The sequence below is a fragment of the Drosophila persimilis genome, unplaced genomic scaffold (genome assembly GCF_003286085.1).
Source record: "Drosophila persimilis strain 14011-0111.01,24,50 unplaced genomic scaffold, DperRS2 tig00000579-arrow-pilon, whole genome shotgun sequence".
Lineage (NCBI taxonomy): Eukaryota > Metazoa > Arthropoda > Insecta > Diptera > Drosophilidae > Drosophila > Drosophila persimilis.
Genome location: NW_020825322.1, coordinates 1782500 through 1802587, shown reverse-complemented (window position 1 = coordinate 1802587; position 20088 = coordinate 1782500). Strand labels below are relative to the sequence as shown.

At 44.2% G+C, this 20088-nt stretch overlaps 7 protein-coding genes across 8 annotated transcripts; 3 read left to right on the top strand and 4 right to left on the bottom strand.

Moving 5' to 3' along the window:
• Positions 1-2474: 2474 nt before the first annotated feature.
• On the bottom strand, positions 2475-9221 carry LOC6598282 (kinesin-like protein Klp10A). Of its 2 annotated transcripts, XM_026990544.1 has the most exons (5): positions 9027-9221; positions 7110-8324; positions 5748-5994; positions 4872-5672; positions 3440-3757 (listed from the first exon to the last, which is right to left on the bottom strand). In XM_026990544.1, exons 2-5 carry the CDS (start codon positions 8126-8128, stop codon positions 3440-3442), a joined length of 2385 nt encoding a protein of 794 aa, XP_026846345.1. In that variant the 5' UTR covers positions 8129-8324; positions 9027-9221. The 2 variants fall into 2 exon arrangements, with proteins under 2 accessions (XP_026846346.1, XP_026846345.1); XM_026990545.1 differs by lacking the exon at positions 9027-9221 and having other exon boundaries at positions 2475-3757; positions 7110-8128.
• Positions 9222-9683: 462 nt separating this feature from the next.
• On the top strand, positions 9684-10924 carry LOC6598283 (probable serine/threonine-protein kinase mkcC). The gene is made up of 2 exons (XM_002023270.2): positions 9684-9846; positions 9904-10924. Exon 2 carries the CDS (start codon positions 9926-9928, stop codon positions 10772-10774), a length of 849 nt encoding a protein of 282 aa, XP_002023306.1. The 5' UTR covers positions 9684-9846; positions 9904-9925; the 3' UTR covers positions 10775-10924.
• Positions 10925-11642: 718 nt separating this feature from the next.
• On the bottom strand, positions 11643-12122 carry LOC6598284 (venom toxin OcyC11). Its single transcript, XM_002023271.2, has 3 exons — positions 12010-12122; positions 11841-11955; positions 11643-11779 (listed from the first exon to the last, which is right to left on the bottom strand). The coding sequence occupies exons 1-3, from the start codon at positions 12113-12115 to the stop codon at positions 11689-11691; spliced, it is 312 nt and encodes a 103-aa protein (XP_002023307.2). The 5' UTR covers positions 12116-12122; the 3' UTR covers positions 11643-11688.
• A 78-nt stretch (positions 12123-12200) lies between these two features.
• Positions 12201-12885, bottom strand: LOC6598285. The gene is made up of 2 exons (XM_002023272.2): positions 12475-12885; positions 12201-12395 (listed from the first exon to the last, which is right to left on the bottom strand). Exons 1-2 carry the CDS (start codon positions 12714-12716, stop codon positions 12287-12289), a joined length of 351 nt encoding a protein of 116 aa, XP_002023308.1. The 5' UTR covers positions 12717-12885; the 3' UTR covers positions 12201-12286.
• A 296-nt stretch (positions 12886-13181) lies between these two features.
• Positions 13182-14654, top strand: LOC6598286. Its single transcript, XM_002023273.2, has 4 exons — positions 13182-13247; positions 13546-14087; positions 14166-14298; positions 14361-14654. The coding sequence occupies exons 2-4, from the start codon at positions 13979-13981 to the stop codon at positions 14485-14487; spliced, it is 369 nt and encodes a 122-aa protein (XP_002023309.2). The 5' UTR covers positions 13182-13247; positions 13546-13978; the 3' UTR covers positions 14488-14654.
• Positions 14655-14810: 156 nt separating this feature from the next.
• LOC6598287 lies at positions 14811-15556 on the top strand. The gene is made up of 3 exons (XM_002023274.2): positions 14811-15028; positions 15103-15265; positions 15328-15556. Exons 1-3 carry the CDS (start codon positions 14830-14832, stop codon positions 15407-15409), a joined length of 444 nt encoding a protein of 147 aa, XP_002023310.2. The 5' UTR covers positions 14811-14829; the 3' UTR covers positions 15410-15556.
• An 846-nt stretch (positions 15557-16402) lies between these two features.
• Positions 16403-20014, bottom strand: LOC6598288 (GTP-binding nuclear protein Ran). The gene is made up of 3 exons (XM_002023275.2): positions 19939-20014; positions 17817-18325; positions 16403-17729 (listed from the first exon to the last, which is right to left on the bottom strand). The coding sequence occupies exons 2-3, from the start codon at positions 18249-18251 to the stop codon at positions 17514-17516; spliced, it is 651 nt and encodes a 216-aa protein (XP_002023311.1). The 5' UTR covers positions 18252-18325; positions 19939-20014; the 3' UTR covers positions 16403-17513.
• Positions 20015-20088: the final 74 nt, after the last annotated feature.

Here is a 20088-nt window from a genome sequence, read left to right as displayed (position 1 = left end):
CAAAAAATGCAACGTATGCAAGGTGAAATCTACCCCATTTGCCCAATATACCTTGAAGAGACTAGAAGCCGATTTTGCCTTCAAGGTATGTTATCGTAACACCCGAGGTGAGGGCTCGTACGAACCTCGCAATTTGCCCCCGCTACTTTTGCCTGTTGCCCATACCCTTCTTTATAGCACATTCGAAATTACGACTCACTTTTTCGTCGCAGGAAAGAGCACTTATCAGCGGACTTGACGATAAGATAAACAGTTTGACGCTCAAAAATATACCAAAATATACGTCACAGTTTCAAAATATACCAAAAATGTTCTAACGAATTATTTTTACTAAAATTCCATCATATTCCTCAATTTTAATTTTCGGTTGAATATTACTAGGTAGCTAGGACTCTCATCACTGATCACAAAGTTTTATCCGATTGATGGTTAGACTGGTTAGATTTCAGCTCTCATCTTCATTGGGTTGTTTATAAAATAGGTTTAAAAAAAAGGTCAATAGAAGTTTTCACATAAATAATTGTTGTACATGGTATCTACACACTAACTACAAATTTGCTGCACATTAACTTCATTTGCTTGTAATTATCAAGGGCGAAACGTTTGAACATTTTTGGTCGCTCTTTTCATATGGGCCCCATGGTGGCACCAGTGTGAAAAACGTCCGTTATACATGCCTGTTTTCCGACATTTTTGAAAAAATTGAGCAGGAATCGATGTTTATCGCGGATTCTTTTTCGATGTGGCCTGACATGTCTCTAAATGGTCGTTCTACACCATATCTACATTGGTGCAGGGTATCTGAGCTAGAAAAGGTGACTAAAATCAGCATGATAAAATCCTAATCAGATTTACGGTCTGACAGTCAAAAATACTTCATTTAATTTTCAAAATATATCGTAAATATGCCGATGAAAAAACTATCGACTGGATAGTAAAATTGCGCCCTATATTTGAAAGTGAGTGAGTGACAAGGCTATGAATGCAAATAATTGAACAAATGATGGAGTAACGAAGTGTCTATACCATATGTTTTTTATCTGATATTTATAGGCAATGTGGTACAATGCCAGGTACGTTGATTGCTATTCAAGTTGGAACATTTGTTTGTCATTGGGCTCGCTTTAAAACACCCATACCGTCCGTAACTGTTTTCTTTCGAACTCAAATTCATATATCCATGATTCTTCACCTGTGTAAATGTTATGTATATAAGATAACTCATACTACTGGCATGTTGCTAGTAATTTAACAAGTAACACTTGTTGCTTGTCATCCGGCTACTGCTGTGCCAGTATGGATATTTCTCCGTTATTTGGTGTTATTCACATGTTCTGCAGTGCGTTTGCGTAGATGCAGTCAAAACGGAACTAAAAGCGCAATTGTATTGGTGCTTCGTAGCGGCAGCACAGCAATATAACACTTTCCAATGCGTATGGTCGGTGTTTTGCATTCCCCATTACAAAAAAAAAAAAAATGTTTTTGGTTTTTACACATCTTTAATGTTAAATTTAGTTTTTGTGTCTCTTCGCTTCTATTACAATATAAATTATTATTTATATTTAATAATACATTATTAAAGTTCATTCCATTCCTAACACATTTCTTTATTATTATTTATACTGCATAATATCGAAGCACTCATTATTCAGTTTGTTTGTTTAATTCGTATTAACATTGTTTTAAAAACTCGCATTTGGTGAATTACAAAAAATTTGTCATCGTCCGACTGTAGTAGAAGAGGAAATTCTGCAGTAAAGTGCTCTGGTAAAACGCGATTAATAAAAAAAAATTTTTTTAAAGGTTTTGAATTTTATAAAACCTTTTGGGAGAAGCACGTGAGTATTGATGTTCATAATTCGTTTCTTTTTCGTTTCGCTTCTTTTTGTGTGTTTTTAAGGATAAGGTGTGTTGGTGTTTGTTTTATTTTGTATGTGTTCCATTCGTGTTCATTCTTGTTTGTTTGTCTACAAGTAAGCAGTGCAAGCAGTGCTTGGAAATCTGTGGTTTGGTTATTTTCCTGTTGTTGTCATTCGTTATCATTTTTAGTCGTGTAAAATTAGTTAAATATATGTAATAAATATTAGTACAAAATGAAATGCAAATTCAAATTTCTCAAAATCAAATGAGCAACGCGAATAGGTGCATTTTAAATTCTTCTCCTCCACACACATAAAAAAAAAAAAATAAAATAATAATTATAAAATAAATCATTCATACAGCGAAAATGAAGACAGCGAATAAATGGAAAATTAAACATAGGCTAAATAATTCTCAGGCAAAGAATATAAATCAGTTTGAAAAAAAAATGAGTTCATATGTGGGGGTATACATATTCATATAGTAAATATATATATATATATAAAAAGATCATTAAAGTTATGGGGGGGAGGGGGTTTAGGAGGAATACGCTTGTAAATTGGTATTGGTGCTGTAGTAGTGGTAGTACTCTCCATAAATTAATACAAATTAAATACAGTTTTGTGGCCTTTAAATAATTACAAATACTATACGCAACTAATCCATAATAGTAATGTGTCATTGATTTGTGCCGCGGCGCTACAGAGAGGTAGGCAGGACTCTCCAATCAATTGAAAAGATACAAAAAATTATTGAATTCTTTAGAAGGTAATTTATAATGTAAATGGAATCTCATAATAGTAAGTTGTAGTATAGTATGTAAATGTCTTTTTCTTTTACAAAAGTATCGTATAAATCAATGAGAACAAAACAGAAAGTGTGTTGCTTATTAAATGTTGTTGTTATAGTTCGGTATTGTATTTCTTGTTTAATCGAGACAGCCCCCCCTGCGGTATTTATCGGGGGTATATCGATCGGGATACTGTCAATCTCTTCCTGCCTTACCCGCTCTACCGTTTTCCCTTCCATCCATACAATCAGTTGAATGAACGGTAAAACTCAATAAGAAACAAGCTGCTCTCCCAAGAGAGCAAGGCGCTTACAAGGCGGGGTGGTGGGCGGGGCGGCTGTCTGTTGGTGCGTTTAGAGAGCGAGATATGACGACTGAATGCTGGATGAGTGGTTGAGATGAACGAATGGTTTGAACCGAGATGAGACGCCGCTTCTTTTGTCGTTCGAAAAGTAATGAATTCATGAAATCCTTTAACAATATAGGGAATTTTTATTTAAAGCTAAACGCTGAACTGAAAACAACTGAACTGAATTAAAAACGCTGAACTGCCAAATAAAATAATAAATAAACAACAATAGAGTCTGCGAGCGGGTGTATATCTCTGTGTATGTGTGTGTGTGTGTGTGTAACCTCATCCGCAGCAGCCCCCAGCTTCAGTTCAGTTTCGCAACGCGGCGGACAGTGTGTGATGAAAACGAATTCTAAAATTTTGCGGATGATAGTTTGTAGTGTGGCGGATAAATATGAATCGTGGGGATGGTGGGATGCTTATGGCTAGTTGGTGTTCTAGCGCTGGCTGTTTGGACTGTATTTACAAGAAAGCATCTCTTCTTTGGCCAACTTAATGCGATACTCGGCCATCATGTCACGGCACTGGGTGGCAATGTCCATCAGTTGGGCAAACATCAATTCGCCGCGCTTACAATAGTCCTCTTGATCATAGTTCACATAGTTTGTTTGCGTATATAGGGTCTTCGACTCATTCAGGAAGGTCTCCAGTGTGGCGTTCACCGATCTATGGAATTCGACAACCATTTCTTCAGTTTGCTGTAGATCTTCGATGGCCTCATGCTGTGTGATCAGCTCCTGTGACATTTCGTGTTCCTGCAAATGCGTAAAGACGGGTTAAAGACGGTGTTGCAAATTTCGTTTACTTTGGTGTGCTAGCAAAATCTAGCAAAATAACCAACAACAATTCACAAAAATATATCTCCTATCAACTGTATGTCGGGGGGAAAGCTGATCGATCGACGTACATATGCACGAGTATATTCAGTTTAGATCCTTGACAGGCTCTTCTTCCGCGATGTGGGGCAAGCGACAAGCATAATCGAACAGTACACCCTCGAAGCCACTGTCGCTCAGAGTATACATTATTCGAGTCTTGTTGCGCACCAGCTGGGGCATTTCGCCAAATTTCCTGATCAGTTCTTCATGAACGCGAGGTATCATCTCGGCCAGCTCAATGACATCCGGTTCGTCCTTGGGGCGAAGTGGCTTCTTGTCCGCCGGAATATCCGTCTTCTTCTGGCTTCTGACAGCCTTAGCGTAAGGCGATTTATGCTTTTCGAGATGGAAGCCCAACTTTTTGACCGTATTGGCCACTGGCGACTTTTCCACCGTATGCACTGCCCGGGCCGGAATCGGGATTCTCGTTTCCACGTGTGCGTACATTTTGTATCTTCGTGTCGGGGCTAGCTTCGGACTGGACTTGGGTCTGTTAGGGTCTGGCTCCGGCGGCGGCGGCGGCTTCTTCGAGATGTTCCCCGTTGTGGTCTTGCTGCGCGAGAACATTGCTTGTTTTGTTGTACAAAGGTATGTTTCCAAACCAAATTTCGTGCCACTAGCTTCAATGTATAGTACAGATGTCTGAAGCTAAACTCAAAGGCTACCTAAATGTGGGCAAATTCAAAATATGTTCATATGCCTGTGCCGGGAGAAGCCTCGAGATGTGATATAAGATTTTTGTCAGCTTTTCAATGGTATAAGCCGTTGCACTGCAAAACCATTTACCACAAAAACCAAGAAGGATGTGCAAATGCTTAGAGCACGTTGGAATACACTCTAGAATTGATCTACTCATAGAGGTACTTAAAAAACACGACTACTCTTTCAGTGAACATCAGATTTCAGGGGTACTTATGCATCTAAAGCCATCCAGTATCTTCCACGAAGCGGGAATAGTGGGTGGGTATAAATATGGTTTGTAAATACTCACGCTCAGCGAACTCAAAAGTGCCAGATCCGTGTTGCCGGCATTGCCGTTTCCGTTCTTGTTGTTGTTGTTATTGTTATTATGAATGCCGGCGGAAATTGGGACGTTCCGTTGATTGTGTGAACGGATGTCTGGCTTGCGCACCGGATTGTTTTCCTGCTCCTCCTCGTCGTCGTCGTCCATGATTTCAACGACATTGCCGTCCATGGGATCATTGCCATCGCCACATGGGCCCATCTCCTGGACATTGGGGGCCACCAGCTCCTTGACCCGATCCGCGTAGCGCAGCGTGTTGAGCGTATGCTCACAGGAATTGTTGCACGGCGATATCATGGCTATCATGCAAGTCTTGCTCTTCTCTCCAATGAACGAGTCGCGCAGCACCTGCGTGAGCTTCGAGACACGGAACGGCAGGTGGGCCGACTGTTTACCCAATGCCCGGATGCACTCCTTGAGTGCCAGCAGGGACTTATTAATCTCGGCCCCCTCCATGCGTGTCTGGCGATCGGCCGACGAGGTGTCCACACCCCGCTCATTGCCCGCCAGATCGATGAACGAAAATTTACCATGGATCTTTGTCGTGCCCATCGGACGCAGGACAATCTGGAAGACGGCATGCGATCGCGACGAGTTCGCATTGGCCGAGGTCTGGCCCGAGGTGCGCGCCGCATTGCCCAGCTGGATGATCTTTAGCACCTCCTCGACGCTGTCCACAACCTTTTCGGTGAGGCCAACCACCTGCACCTGCTGGTTGCCGTCCTCCAGCACGCGCAGCTTCTGCTTATCGGCCAGCAGATCGAAGACCTGTTCGAACAGCAGCAGATTAGCAATCGGGGCTCAGGAAGGGGGGTATTTGTTACGAGTCGAGTCTTGTCTTACCTTGCCACTGTAAATCTCAAAGAACGAGGCCGAGACGACTAGATTCATGGTGCGATAGCGCGGTGTATTGAGGGTCGCGAACACATCCTTGGCGGCCATGGCATAGATGCCGTTCTTGCAGTCCTGTATTTTACCCGTAAACTCCCCGCCCATGGTATGGGTCTTGCCGGATCCTGTCTGGCCATAGGCAAAGCATGTCGCCATTCCGCCCTCGAAAATAGTCTTCACCAGGGGCTTGGCTGTGTATCTGAGAAGGATTACAGAGAATCAGAGCATGAATATCAGTATGTATCAGACGGGGACGGGGATATAGGGTAAGGGAAAAGGAAATGACTCGAATTAAAGGCATTATCTACCGATCTACCAAAAATGATTCACAATCAATTGAACAGTCAGAGTGTTATCGGCGCTATCTGATTGTTGCATTTTTTGGTTTATAAGAAATTCCATCCCATTTCTACCGAAATACTTGTATGCCTCATCAGTGGGAAGGAGAGCTTAACGTTTCACCGTTTCACGTAGCGTCGCCTGGCGTTACGTGACGCATCCGAAACGGCGTCAGCCATTGACTCATGCGCCGGTAAGAAAAGAGCGAGAGAGCGATAGGGAAAGGGAAAGGGGGAGAAGAGAGCTTCTTAAATTCAATTGAAGCCCCGCTATGACAAAAGGTAAACAATTTTTAATGGACGGGTAATGGCGGTTACTTTTCAAAAGAGGCGCTAAGTACAATTTAGAGAGTCAAAAACTGAACGTAAATCAAATCAAATCAAGCGGCATACCATACCCCATGAATGAATGGAACGCCTATTGAGTGGCCGCCATGGGCACTGGCACTGGCACTGGCAGTGGCAGTGGCAAGTAGCAAGTAGCAGAGGGAGATAGCGAGAGGCTTGTGTGAAATTAGTCATAAGCTTCAAATCATTGGGAAACAACAAAACAGCAACAACAAAAAACCAAACAAAACTTTGCTATTTCGGGAGCGACGGCTTTCGGCTGCCTCTCTATATGTATGTGTGCTTGTGTGTGGGTTTGTTTGCTTGTGTGCATTCGAATGAGTCGCTCTGCTAGAGATGGCCCCAAAACCATTGTCGTGTCTGCTAGAGATGGCCCACAACAGCTGTTGGAAAAAACCAATTGGAAATTTATATTTTTGGAATTGCGGCCTTTTCTTTCATACGCTGCAAGCGTTGCCTCCTCCGTCGACTGACAATTAAAAGATATACCCTCTGGCAACCGACGAACACCGTGTTACATGCACACGACAATTGTGAGAGAGGTTGAGGACAGATAGATGGGGGATGGGGATGCATACATATATGGTAATGCCTAAAAATCGAGTTTACTACTGTTTCCAATACTCACTTGTACACCATGGCATTGTCACACATTTCGTTGAAAGCATAGTCGAAACGAAATTTGTGATGTTCAAGGAACTTGGTGAGATCGACCTTGGTCCGCGGCTCATGGACAATCATCAAGTCCTTGCGGGGCACCGATATGACATCGACCTCTTTGCGATTCACCTCCTTTCGGCTTGGTGGACGCTTGCGCACACAGACGGTGATCTGGTGATCGTCAACCGCCTGACCGTCAAGCAGTGGTATGAACTCCAGTGTGTTCTGATAATCGCGTATCATATTCGCCAGCTCCCAGTTGGGGTTGCCAGGGTCCTGATTCTGGAGGGCTTTCTGCTCCTCCTTAAGTTCAGCCTGGCGTGCCCGACGCTTCTCGCGGTTCTCCTTTAGACGCTCCACTTCCTTAAGGGCATGCGAACGACGCGCAACTCCTGCGACCCCACCACCGCCACCAATGCTGCTCTGTGTGCTATTGTTAACCACTGCATTGTTTGTGGATTGGCTGGATTGCCCGCCAGCGCCCAGTTGGGCGGACGCTGTGATAGACGCCGTGGCACTGCGCGTCTGCTGCTGTCTACCCGTGACCTGTGTGAACCGTGGCCGCTGCAGCCCCGAAATGGTCGCTGCAGTGGTGCCGCCCGTAGTGGCATTCGAATTCACATTGCCCGAGCTGATGGTCGGGTGCGTCTCGTGTATCTTGTTCAGTTGATTGCTGGCCATGGTCAGTCGGCTGGTGAGGTTGCCGGAGATATTAGACTGTGTGGGATTACGGGCCAGATTCACCGGGGCAGTGGCCTGCTTCTTTGGCTCTGGGGCCGCGTGCTGCTCAACAGCCTCCTGCGTCAGTTCGGGATTCAGTGTGAGTATGGCCTCTAGTTCCACCTCCTTGCCTTTGGTTTCACCACGTTCGTACCACTCGACTGTTAGGCACTTGCCGGACGCATTGATCACGGCCACAACGGCCGCATGAACGCGTCCATCAGTGCGTTTGATTTTAACGCTCTGTCCAATTGAAATCATATCCATTTGGATCTTTTTACTCTGCTCCACAAATGGCTATCACTTGGTGTAAAAATATACCCAATATCACTTTTTGCCTATCTATCGAGAGTTCGCCTGGTCAGGTCAGGGCAGCTCAGCTCAGCTCAGCGCTGCGATTCCGCTTGCGAATCCAATAGTTGTGGCCACAGTTTTCCCACTGTAGCGGATGTTCCAAAATATTCTGCTTGAAAGAAATAGGAGGCTTTTGAATTATATTTTTACTATTGATACTCTATCAAGTTGCTTGTCAATCAATTAATTTCCGAGTTACACCGATAGGGTCAACAGACAGCAGACTCAGTGATAGATTTTAGATCAAATTTTGTTGCTTCGAATAAGTTTTTTTAATGCTTCTGCTTCTTCTATGTCGAGGTCGCCGACAGCGTCTGTTTCGGTGTGCCTATGGGTGTGCGTGTTTCCATTCATACATGTATACTTGGTTGATTGTTGTGTGCGTGTGTGTGAGTTTGTGTTCACAGAAAAATTCAAATGCCAACTGTCGCTTTGGTCGCGTCTGGCAACGAATAACAAAGTGAGCACACATGGAAATGCAAATGGAAAAAGGGAGGAAGGCAGAATGGCCACACTGCTCGCCTATGCGGCACATAGCGACACATTGCACACACATCTGCATATGCGGCACCAAGTCTGCCAAAAATGAGAAGAAACGAACAGCGGTTGCAAGGCAACTAATCAATGCTTTGCGGTGTTAATTATATGCAAGCGCAGCATACAATCGCACCGCGTTACGTTATCGTTTTACGTCATACATTGTCTCCCACACAAACGGCTAACACACACAAACACACGCACACAAATGCATCCGACAGACGGAGTCGCGGAAATGTAATTGAATTTTTTGCAATCTACCGTCTACGCTCACCTTGTTTCTGGTCCGAAACACTTTTATTTCCCTAAATCGCCTATTTGATTTTGTATTACCAATCACAATAAAATAAATAGTAAATTAAACTGCGTTCACACAATTTTTACAAAATCGACCAGATGTCAACAACGAGAGTTTTATAGTTTCACAGTTTCTTCGCCATTGTTTTTCGCCACACTGTCATGACGATGGCGCGGCTGCATTGACTCAGAAATATACCGAAATATGCCGTAAATATACCGATGAAATATCAATTGTTTTCTTAATAAAAACGTAACAAAACAGTGCTTTCATTTATTAATTATTCAAATTAGTGGCAGTTTAACTATTGGGCAAATCAATTTAGTTCCTAAAGCTTTTATTGCCAATTCTGGGCAATAAAATACGCACAGCTATTTCCAATAGAGAAATCCGAAATTATTTCATACTTTGCAGCACTGGAGTTGTCAGCTGTTTTCCTATAACTTTGTTGGAAAAATATAAGGTGTCATATAAGCAAGAAATAAATTTAATTGAGCCAACAGATGAGTTTCAAGACCATCTAATAATCAGGAAATGTTAAAAAAAAAAGTTTAAAATTGTAAAATTAAACAGTCTGGTATGTTTTGGTATTTCTTGCGGTATTTACATCATCTGCCCACACTGACAACACTGTAACTGTTTCTCTGTGTGTGATGAGTGAGTGTGTGTGTGTGCGTGCATGTTTGTGGTGGTTGCAATAGATTTGTTTGTGCGTAGAAAGGAAAGCGTAAATTGTTGCAACGAAAATTGGACATAGACACCATAGAAGCGTTTGCAAACTCCCAAAGAACATTCGGTAAGCAACCCCCCCTCTTCTATCCGGCAATCCAATAACGATCCGCCTGGTGTGCAGCCCACGAAGCCCACGCATCAGCATGGACATCATGGACATACAGGCTGTCGAATCCAAGCTGAGTGACGTCACAGTGACACCAATACCACGCTCGCAAGTGCAAAACTTTTACAACTACCAGCAGCAGCGTGAACAGCGCGAGCAGCAGCCCCAAATCCAAATATCTGCCATCCATCATTCGCGTGGCAACACAAGCAATAGCGTCTCGGCCGGCAGCTCTGGCAACAACAGCATGGGCGGCATGGGTGCCACGGACTACTCCACCAGCAGCGGTAGCGGCAACGCCAATAGCAATAAGCGCGACCGTTCCGCCGATTACAGCACATCCAGCAAACAGAATTCGGCGGCAGCCAATGCTGCTGCGGCAGCCGCCGTTGCCGCCTTGCAATATTCACCGCAGTTCCTGCAGGCGCAACTGGCTATGCTGCAACAACAATCCAACACTACGGCCACGCCGGCAGCTGCTGCTGCAGCGGCCCTCTCGCTTGCGAATATTGCGGCAGCCACCAACGGGGCACGCAACTCCGGCAACAGCAATGGTAATAATCAGGGTCTGAATCTAACGCAGTCACAGCTTAAGTACCCGCCCCCGTCCACATCGCCGGTGGTGGTGACCACCCAGACATCAGCAAACATAACCACACCCCTCACATCCACAGCCAACCTGCCGACGGTGGGCAGCCTGAGCACCGGCAATGGCCTGACCAAATACGCCCAGCTATTGGCCGTCATCGAGGAGATGGGCCGCGACATAAGGCCCACATACACAGGTTCGCGCAGCTCCACTGAGCGGCTGAAGCGCGGCATTGTCCATGCCCGCATTTTGGTGCGTGAATGCCTGATGGAGACGGAGCGGGCGGCGCGTCAATGAGAAGAGGAGTGCAGTGGCGAATTGACGCCACAGCTCCTGTCGCCGGGGGGTATCTAGGATAAGTTTTAAGCAAATTGGGTTTGCCTTTTGTTTAATTGATCGGTGTGTTTGTATGTATATCTCAGTCGAATAATCCAAAATGAACGTGAAGCATTTTGTGTACACGTAGTCCTTTCACTTGTAGGGCTTTCCGTTTTGCTTTATATTTTCCATATAAATGGCAATTTGTGCCACTGGACCATAGTTAAAGAATGTTTAGACTAGCTCAGGTTATATATACAGTAAATAGAATACTGAATCTATGTATATGGCAGATTATTGAACGGAATCGAACCAGCACACACACCACACCGAAGGCAGATCCACACAGATCGAGGCAACGAGTTCTGTTCTTTGGTTTATGTTTTGATGGATACAGAATGTATGCGAATGAGATGAATCCGTGTCGTGTTTGCCAGATATTCGTATAACGAGGAGATCGTAATTATTACACTGCCCCCCGGGGTCTCCGATATAGTGTGAAATTTAAGCTGATTCCCCCTTATTTTAGAGAACTATACAATGATATATGATGTATATACAATACAAAAGAACAAACAATACAAGAGATATATATATATATATGTATATATATATATATATTTAGAAAAGATATACACATATATACTTGTTATGCCTAAAACACAAGTGCGCAATGCGATCAAGATTAAGTGGAAGAAAAACCCTACAAATTTAGTGGCAATTGACACACTCTTATTTATATGTATGTATGTACTTATATACCTAGGATCCATTTGAGATATATATATACTATGAGCGTATATTGACATAAGTTCAAGCATGTATACCAAACCGAATAAATGAATCATTTTTTGGTCTTTGTAAGCGATTGGACGACCCCGCATTTATTGTAATTAACATTGCAATTTGGGACAACATTTGGGATACGGTTTCGTTGCGTCGCTAACCAGCTTGCACCGCTTCGGACCGTCCACCAGAGGGCAACTAAACACACACACACACATGAGAGAGTGGGTTGGAGATCCTTTTTGTGATATATACTTACGCCTTTCCCACCATCAGTTTGGGTTCCTGACAGGTGTACTGCATGCATTGGCCAACAGGCTGGTACGATTGACCCCTTAACAACTTGAGACCACGGAATTCACAACCCAAATCCACTGCCAAGAACTAAGATCATACAGTATTCGGGATAGGATATTTGCCGTACTCACCGGTCAGTACCAGCTGCGAGTGGGCGCCCAGGAACACGAGGCATAGCACAAAATCAAGCCACTTCATTATTCTCCTTGAACTGATCCGACCGTCGATCATCGACATGCAATATACAGTTCTACTCTAGCTAAGAGAGTAGATAGAGTAGATTATATTCCCCCAGTATATTGGTCAAGGGTCAATGGGTGTATCAAACTGATTTCATGCCATAATAATATATTTCAAAGATTTAGGCTCACTTAAGAAACAAAGTAAATACGTAAGCACGTCAATCGACTACGTGCGAGTGGGACACTCTAGCTGCGGACAGCATTCGGGGAACTGTACCGCATAGTTACCGGACGAAAGTCGGCATCCAGGAAGCGGAAAAGGTTGCGGCTCACAGCTGTAGATGGAGAATATCCAACGTTAGCTGTGTGTAAAACATGAATGATGAAGGCCAGACAGCCAACTGTTGCACTTACTGTTTTATCATCAGTAGGTAATCATCGGCACAGAGGACCTTGACACAGTAGTCCTTATGATTCACCGGCAGAACTTCGCCATTGAGCGGAACCGCCAGATCCAGCTCCTCGTAGTAGCAATGCTCGGCCAGTGTGGGGTGTTGTGTGTGTCCCCGATACTGGGTGCTGAACCCATTGCCATTGACCAACGACAGCTGGAGCAGGATGAGCACGGAGACGGTCGGCAATAGCAGCACATTCATGGTTTCGTTGCTCTGATTTTTGGCTGTCCAACAGCCGATCGGCCGCTTATAAGGGCAGCCACATCGGACAGGGCTCTGTTATCAGCTCTGGGGGCTTATACATATATGTGGATGTAGTACTTTGCAATCATATAAGGTTTCCTATTGTCGCTGTCGAGTGATTTATTTAAGGTTTGTCTTGCTCTCGAAGCGATGCGGCTGCAGGAAGTGCATAACAATATCAAAATCAATGTGAAAAAATGAAAAGGAAATTAAGGCGTTTTTAATGAGTGGCCGGCCAATCAATTAATTGGTAGGGAAGCACTTACTGGAATGGAAGAAATAATACAAAAATGTAAACAAAACAAAGTGTATTTATCGACCGTATTGTTAGTCTATCGATCTCTTATGTCATCGAAAGCAGTTCCTAAACGGTGCATTTGCAGCGTTGTTGTTGGAAAAGCTATAGTTGTATGCAATAGACGCTCTCCTCCTGCGCTCTCGCTCTCTCGGTATCTTCACTCGATTACTGTTAATTAATGCAAATGCAGGGTAAGCCGTAAATCCCATTTAATTTGCATAAATATATGCATTTACATGTGGGGATGGGCGAAATTCAAGTAATAAAAGTCCCATACGTATTTTGATACCCTTGGAGAGAGGATATAATGTAAACATTCTTCATAAGATTGCAGTGTGTACATACACACATACATACATAACGTATGCATATGTATGTTTGTATATCGAGTATCAAAAACTTCGACTGTCGAGGCTAGGCCTTTTTTTCTTGTATTGTATTTTGTCGAGCATTGTACTTACATATTTCGTATGTTTGGATCATTTTTAGCGGCGCAGCAACCTTGCCACAGTTTCTCGAACCGTGTCACTTAACTGTCATGGATGTATCGTGCCCCATTCCCCTCGCCCTGCAGCAGCAGCACGACACCAAGCAAAGCGATTCAACGGAACCGTACTGCCCCGCGCACTCTCGCTTTCAGGGCCTGGGGCTGGCTTAATTAATTTAAACTAGAGCTAGAGCGGAGGACGCCTTAAGTCGTCGGATAAACAAAAGCCACAACGCTACAGATGCTATCTACACACACACACACACAGAGGAGAGGCGAAGATACACAGACAGTATACAATGTTTAATATTAATTTTATATAAAAGCAACAACAATTAATTTTAATTGACTCAGTCGCACGGACAGCGCACAAGAGCCCAGGTCGGGAATTCTTTTGATTTCTTTTGTTTCGCTTTTCGCTTACTACAAACACTGATGATGCCAGCCGGAGGAGGACTCCGCTGCCATACTTTGCTCCTGCTCCTAACCATTTGTGGCGTGGCCTGGGGCGATGTGACGTACCGCGGCAATGCCGTGCATCCAGGTTAGACTCCAATCAGGGTACCCAGACAGCCCCTAGTGCCACTCCCACCCATTCAACATTCAACTATCCCCCCCGCAGATTATCCTGGGCAGTGCTATTACGAAGAACTAAATCAAGCGATACCCAAAAAGCAGTCCTACAAGCCGATCAACCGAGAGGGCTACTGCCAATCCATCTACTGTCGGCCGGACTATGTCCTCGAAATTGGATAGTAAGTATTCAAAAGAATATACGTATGTACATATATTTAAGCATCGTTTGTTTTTTTGTCAGTTGCGGCCGCCATAACCTGGTGCCCAACGAAAGGTGTAAAATTGCCAGCGATATGCGGCGCACATTCCCCGACTGCTGTCCCAAGCTGATCTGCCAGGAGCAGGAGCCGGAGAGCAACTACATCTAGGTCGGATCTGGATGAGCGCCCGTTGAACAGAAGGTTGTGTGCTCCAGCAATGGATCGTATTTAGTAGTATTATTAATCATGTGTTATGTTTTCCATACAAGGTACGCTACACGTATCTAAGGGAATAAAATTCGATTTACGCCTGTTAAAAGGTTGAGAGTTTTAAATTGTACAATAGTCTCTATAATAATGGCGTTGCACAATCTGAACAATTACACAATTAGCAAGCCTGGCATGGGGTCTGATCTCGTCTCGTCGCTTCTGAATTGCTCTGCTCGCAGTCTGCCTCCCACTGGGGACCAATCATCATCGTACGATGATGATCGTAGAGCCGCTGGGAATATGCAAATGACAGTTTCTGCTTCAACACACATAAAGAACCCAACGAAAGTGCAAACTATAAATAGGAAACTGGTTGCCTCGCCATCGTTTCAGTCTCGCTTCCACATTCCCAAGATGCGTACCAGCGCCGTTTCGATATTTTTTGGCTCCTCCGCCGTGCTGCTGCTAGTGATGCTACTCCCGTCCACCGTAGAAGCGGGTGAGAGCCAGTGAAACTATTATTCTCGCCTCCAATCCAATTCCAATCCGATGTGTTGTGTATCCCCCATTTAGCCAGCGAACCGGTGTGCACATATCGCAACTCCGAGGATGAGACCATATTCCTCAAGTATCTGCCGCTCCTGAAGCGCGGCCAGGACTATGTGGACTTTGGTCAGGATGGCAAATGCCTGAAGCGTGCCATCTGTACGGACACCTTCAAGATACTCGTGGAGGAGTAAGTGCTTGGCCTCAGCCAAGTACTATACGTAGTACTATAATACTCTTGGTTTCTTTCAGCTGCGTCCAGCACAAGATCAACTGTGCCAATAAGGATCGCTTCACGGGCGTCTTTCCAGCCTGTTGTCTCAAGTGTCCGTAGATCTAGAGGAGCACAAAGTATCTATGATTATTTTTTTGGCCTTCTTCTAATTCTAAAAATACCAATACTCACCACAAACATATCCTAAAGAATCGAATATTTAATGAATAAACTGCAATAAAACGATAGAGGATATCTCAATATAAACCCCTGACCTAAAAACCTAACTCTCGCTGTGTGACAGCCCGATATAAGAAATTAAATCTTGAATTCATAGCCAGTGGTCGCTGCATTCGTTCTCAGCTTCGTTGAGGCTTGGCTGCCCTTACAATATTCTTAATCTACGTATTAGAGTCCTGAATGAACGGGCAACCGAATCGTTTCGGTTATTTAGAATCAGCGTTTCAGCTTTCTGATAACTTCGTCATAGGTCTCGTAATTTGTACTGTGTTAGATCCGAAGAGTTCGGTTCCACTTTGTTTTTTTCTGGTAAAGAGAACGAGAAAGCAAATTAAAAAGGATTTCTCCATAATATAGGACGAATCACTTCAGAAACCTGCATTCGAAATTGGCCTATATTAGTGCCCGCAGTGCTCCGATTCGGCTTTAAGTGGTTCAGGGTGTTTCGAATCCGACTGAAGGCAGGATTCATGCTTCAACTCTCGAGAACGTATAACCAATATCGTATTGAACTGAATCTCATAGGCTTTTTATTGTAAACTTAGTCTAAAACATTGTCTTGTTGACCCTTGGTGGACGATTAATGCCACGTTTCCTGGGGGACCGGTAGTGGTTGTACTGCGAAAGAAGCTTAAGCTCCATAATAATAATATTACAATGAATAGTATATAGTGAGTATAGTGCCTTGGATGTGATGGGTGAATGTAGTGGAAATTAATCTGTGAGAAATATACAATTACAGCTTGTGTCCTGTGCAAATATTCAACTCTCTCTCTTGCACAGTACTCTAGGGACGAGTTAGCCCTGCTGGATATAGATATATAGCAAATAAGAGAGCGGTTACGTTTAATAAAAATAAAAATTCCGCTTGAATTGTGGCGTTGCTCTTCCTTTATTTACTCATCTTTTTCCATACAATACCAAAACGTTTGTTTTTCAACTTTTTCTTTTTGTTTGTTTGTTGTTTGAAGGTTTTTTGTGTTTTATTTTTCATAGTTTCTTAGATTAATAACATTTGGAGAGGATTAAGCTGGCGACTCTGGCTCTCTTCTCTCTTTCATTTCGACTCAGTTCTTTTCCCAGCGCCTACGCCGACATCTACGGTCTACGGTCTACTACTACTACTACAACTACGGCGTTGCTCTGCTCTCTCGCTCGTTTCCATGCGGATGCGGGTGCGCCTCTCGCCTTTCTTCCTTCTCTTTTCTCTTAGTTTCTTTCTGTTTGTCCGTCATTTACATTGATATAGAAGACGACTATACCTTGAATGTTTTTTGTTTTTTTGGGCTGTTGTTTTCGAAATGATATTATTAGATAGTATTATAGCATTGGAGTGGTGGTAGTAGTAGTGGTACACAGACAGACACACATAATCAAAAATTCGTATTTCTTTATTTTTGTTGACAACTTCTTTTTTATGCTTCGTGTTTTCTTCTGTTTTTGTGTGCTTTCAGTTACTAGCTCCAAGGCAAAACAATATTTAATCATAAAAAAAAAAAGTTCACTTATTTTTATGGAGCGACTAATTGGAAAACGGGAAGGGACAGTGTAGCTGGTGGTGTTGCGAAGACTGCACGGCTTTTGTGCTCCACGAAAAAAGTGGCGTCTCCAACCGATTGGCGGCTGTGCTGCTGCTGTTGTGTTGTGTATGTTGGAGGTGCTGCTGTTGGAGGTGCTGCTGTTGGAGGTGTTGCTGTTGGAGGTGCTGCTGTTGGAGGTGCTGCTGCTGATCCTGTGTTCTGGATCCTGGTTGAGTTGGTGTTGTTGTTTCGTTGCCGCTGCTGCCAAAACTGTTGTGGATGCATCACTGGGTAGAGCCGCTGGTTACGTTTTTCCTGGCACTCCAGCCGTCTTTTGTGTGTTGTGTGTAGGCTGTGTGTGTGTGATAGTGGTTGTGGTTGTTGCTGCGGTTGGTATGTGTTCATTTTGTGTGTGTGTGTAGGTCGGCCGTCTCTCAGTTAACTATTTTAAATACGCCTCTCGCTTAAAGATCCTCATCCTCATCGGGCAAGGCGGTCGCCTGGGCCTCCTGCAAGTCACGCTCGATCTGCAGCTGCCAGTCCTTGTCCATTTTCACCTCTGGCGGCAGCAGTGCCGGCATGGCAACGAACTCTAGGTTGGGATCACCAACCAATTTGCGTGCCAGCCAGAGGAATGGTTTTTCGAAATTGTAGTTTGACTTGGCCGAAATGTCGTAATACTGTGTGGAGAAGAAGAACAAGGATAAGGCCATGAATAAGTGACAACGAAGAGAGGGTCAGGTCAGCGCTCGGCTCTGGTTACTCACCTGGAGGTTCTTTTTACGATGAAAGACAATGCTTTTGGCCTTGACTTTGCGGTCCTTGATGTCCACCTTGTTGCCGCAGAGAACTATTGGAATGTTCTCGCAGACACGCACCAAATCTCTGTGCCAGTTGGGTACATTCTTGTATGTAACACGGGAGGTCACATCGAACATAACGACGGCGCACTGTCCTTGAATATAGTAGCCATCACGCAGACCGCCGAATTTCTCCTGTCCGGCTGTATCCCACACGTTGAAACGGATGGCACCACGATTGGTGTGGAAGATCAAAGGATGGACTTCCACGCCCAATGTGGCCACATACTTCTTTTCAAACTCGCCAGTCATATGGCGTTTGACGAACGTGGTCTTGCCAGTACCGCCATCTCCTACCAGCACGCACTTAAAAGTTGGTATATCTTGACCTTCTTGAGCCATTTCGAATGTTACTCTTTTAACGCTTTAAGTGAATAACGCTGAATAACTTTTCCACGCAATTCGAGCGGCGATAGCTGTAAGCGGTAGTAGGAAAGATATTATAACACCTCTTTCAAATCTGTTTATTCCTTTAATTATTATTATTTGGCATTTGGTAGTTTGTATCTTTGGAAGCGGACTGGAGTGGAGTTGTGTTCGTAGTTTGCCGAGCGCGCCGCGACTGATTGCCAGGGTCCTGATGTGGGTTCGAGCAAAATATGACGCAGTGGCAGCGGATGCGAGCAAAGCCCGCCAAGGACAGCAAACAGCTGTTGCTAAGCCAGCACACGAGTGTGTGTGCGAGAGGGAGCCCGATAGATTGCAGCAGCAGGGCACATATTCCTTAGAGCAGAGGGAGAGACAGAAAGAGAACGAGATACTGCAGGCAGCTGCTGCTGCTGCTATCCCTGAGAGAGGGCAGGCAGGTATACACCACCGAATAACTGTTGTAAGACAAAAATTCCATTACGCACAAAGAACAAAAACACACATACACGCAACGCATGCCCGTATGCCCAAATACGGAAGAAAATATTTGGCAAATTGAAATCCTACTTACACATGAACAAACACGCACACACACGCAAAAACATATACATGCATATGTAGATTTGTATTTCGCAAATAAATGCAAGCCTGGACACACACACAGCCACACGCTGCCAATTCAAAACAAGAAGTCATCGCTGAAAATGCTCTAAGCCCACCAACAAAATAAGAAAACAAAAATTGTTTTCAAAAAGCTACAAACTTGAATTTTACATTTCCATTAGTGTAGCATGCTGCATGCTGCATATACCTCTTCCTCCACCATCCACTCTCTCACGAACATGCACCAAGCACAGCCATGGACGCAAAGAAAGCGCGCCAAAATGCAGGCCGGCAGAAAAAAATTGATTGAAATAATGCCACTCTGGTTTCCACAAGCGTTTCGATTGCTATTGCGACGACTATTCCACTGAAAAATACAAACCACGGACACGCATTTGATATGTTCACAATAAAAAAAAAATCGACGAAATAACAAATGCTAGCGCACACACCCGAACAGACTCACACACAGACGAACGGGCCGGCCAGACGCCGCCGCTGTCGACGCTCTTGCTGCCGACACATGCGCCAGCTTCGGTCTCAAATATGACGCAAATTTCAAATTTTTTTTGCAAATCATGTTTAACCTCACAAAATCTTGGGTGCGATAAATAGCAGTTGCCAATGCGGCGGAAGGAAAAAAGTGCTCTTTATGCTAGCCCATCCAAATGAGACTATATGCCGCTTAGTGGTGTACCTTTCCGCTGACCAGGTCCGACACGGACGCACATGCACACACATTTTGATGCCAACACGCGGCTCTAAAGGCGGCTCCACGTCGCCTGACGCCGGACCAGCGGAGCACCCAAAATGAGCAAAGGGATAGGGGAAGGAGAACGACGAGGAAAAAACGCTAAGCTAGGCAACAAAAAGCCGGTGCGCTGCCATTTGCAAGAACTATTTTACGAAATAAATGGCTAATCACACCGAAATACCGAAAAAAAAAACCGACGCGCCGCCATCACCAGACTTGCAGCCAGCCGGCCGTGCGCCTCAGTTCTTTTTCACAAGCTTATTGCGTAAAGAAAAAAAATGCAAGCCTAAATTTTCTACTTACATGTTTATTTCGGTTTGATATTTTTTATCACCAGCAAAAAAATTTCACCGCACGCACGCACCGTTCTCCCACTCTACTAGTGTGACCGCCGATTTATTTATAAAATATGCCATCTGAAGCTGAGAAATAAAATCAAATATACCAACAATA

Excerpts from the sequence above, each read along its gene's own strand:
- LOC6598282 (XM_026990544.1), bottom strand. The coding sequence starts at position 8,128 with ATGGATATGATTTCAATTGGACAGAGCGTTAAAATCAAACGCACTGAT. Across the intron at positions 5,995-7,109 it reads GACAATGCCATGGTGTACAA|ATACACAGCCAAGCCCCTGG; the intron begins GTGAGTATTGGA and ends AATCCTTCTCAG. Across the intron at positions 5,673-5,747 it reads TTGAGATTTACAGTGGCAAG|GTCTTCGATCTGCTGGCCGA; the intron begins GTAAGACAAGAC and ends CTGTTCGAACAG.
- LOC6598283 (XM_002023270.2), top strand. The coding sequence starts at position 9,926 with ATGGACATCATGGACATACAGGCTGTCGAATCCAAGCTGAGTGACGTC.
- LOC6598284 (XM_002023271.2), bottom strand. The coding sequence starts at position 12,115 with ATGTCGATGATCGACGGTCGGATCAGTTCAAGGAGAATAATGAAGTGG. Across the intron at positions 11,956-12,009 it reads CTCGCAGCTGGTACTGACCG|TGGATTTGGGTTGTGAATTC; the intron begins GTGAGTACGGCA and ends AGTTCTTGGCAG. Across the intron at positions 11,780-11,840 it reads AAACTGATGGTGGGAAAGGC|TTGCCCTCTGGTGGACGGTC; the intron begins GTAAGTATATAT and ends GTGTGTGTTTAG.
- LOC6598285 (XM_002023272.2), bottom strand. The coding sequence starts at position 12,716 with ATGAATGTGCTGCTATTGCCGACCGTCTCCGTGCTCATCCTGCTCCAG. Across the intron at positions 12,396-12,474 it reads TACCTACTGATGATAAAACA|CTGTGAGCCGCAACCTTTTC; the intron begins GTAAGTGCAACA and ends CTCCATCTACAG.
- LOC6598286 (XM_002023273.2), top strand. The coding sequence starts at position 13,979 with ATGATGCCAGCCGGAGGAGGACTCCGCTGCCATACTTTGCTCCTGCTC. Across the intron at positions 14,088-14,165 it reads CGGCAATGCCGTGCATCCAG|ATTATCCTGGGCAGTGCTAT; the intron begins GTTAGACTCCAA and ends TCCCCCCCGCAG. Across the intron at positions 14,299-14,360 it reads TATGTCCTCGAAATTGGATA|TTGCGGCCGCCATAACCTGG; the intron begins GTAAGTATTCAA and ends TTTTTTTGTCAG.
- LOC6598287 (XM_002023274.2), top strand. The coding sequence starts at position 14,830 with ATGCAAATGACAGTTTCTGCTTCAACACACATAAAGAACCCAACGAAA. Across the intron at positions 15,029-15,102 it reads CCCGTCCACCGTAGAAGCGG|CCAGCGAACCGGTGTGCACA; the intron begins GTGAGAGCCAGT and ends TCCCCCATTTAG. Across the intron at positions 15,266-15,327 it reads TTCAAGATACTCGTGGAGGA|CTGCGTCCAGCACAAGATCA; the intron begins GTAAGTGCTTGG and ends GGTTTCTTTCAG.
- LOC6598288 (XM_002023275.2), bottom strand. The coding sequence starts at position 18,251 with ATGGCTCAAGAAGGTCAAGATATACCAACTTTTAAGTGCGTGCTGGTA. Across the intron at positions 17,730-17,816 it reads ATCGTAAAAAGAACCTCCAG|TATTACGACATTTCGGCCAA; the intron begins GTGAGTAACCAG and ends TTCTCCACACAG.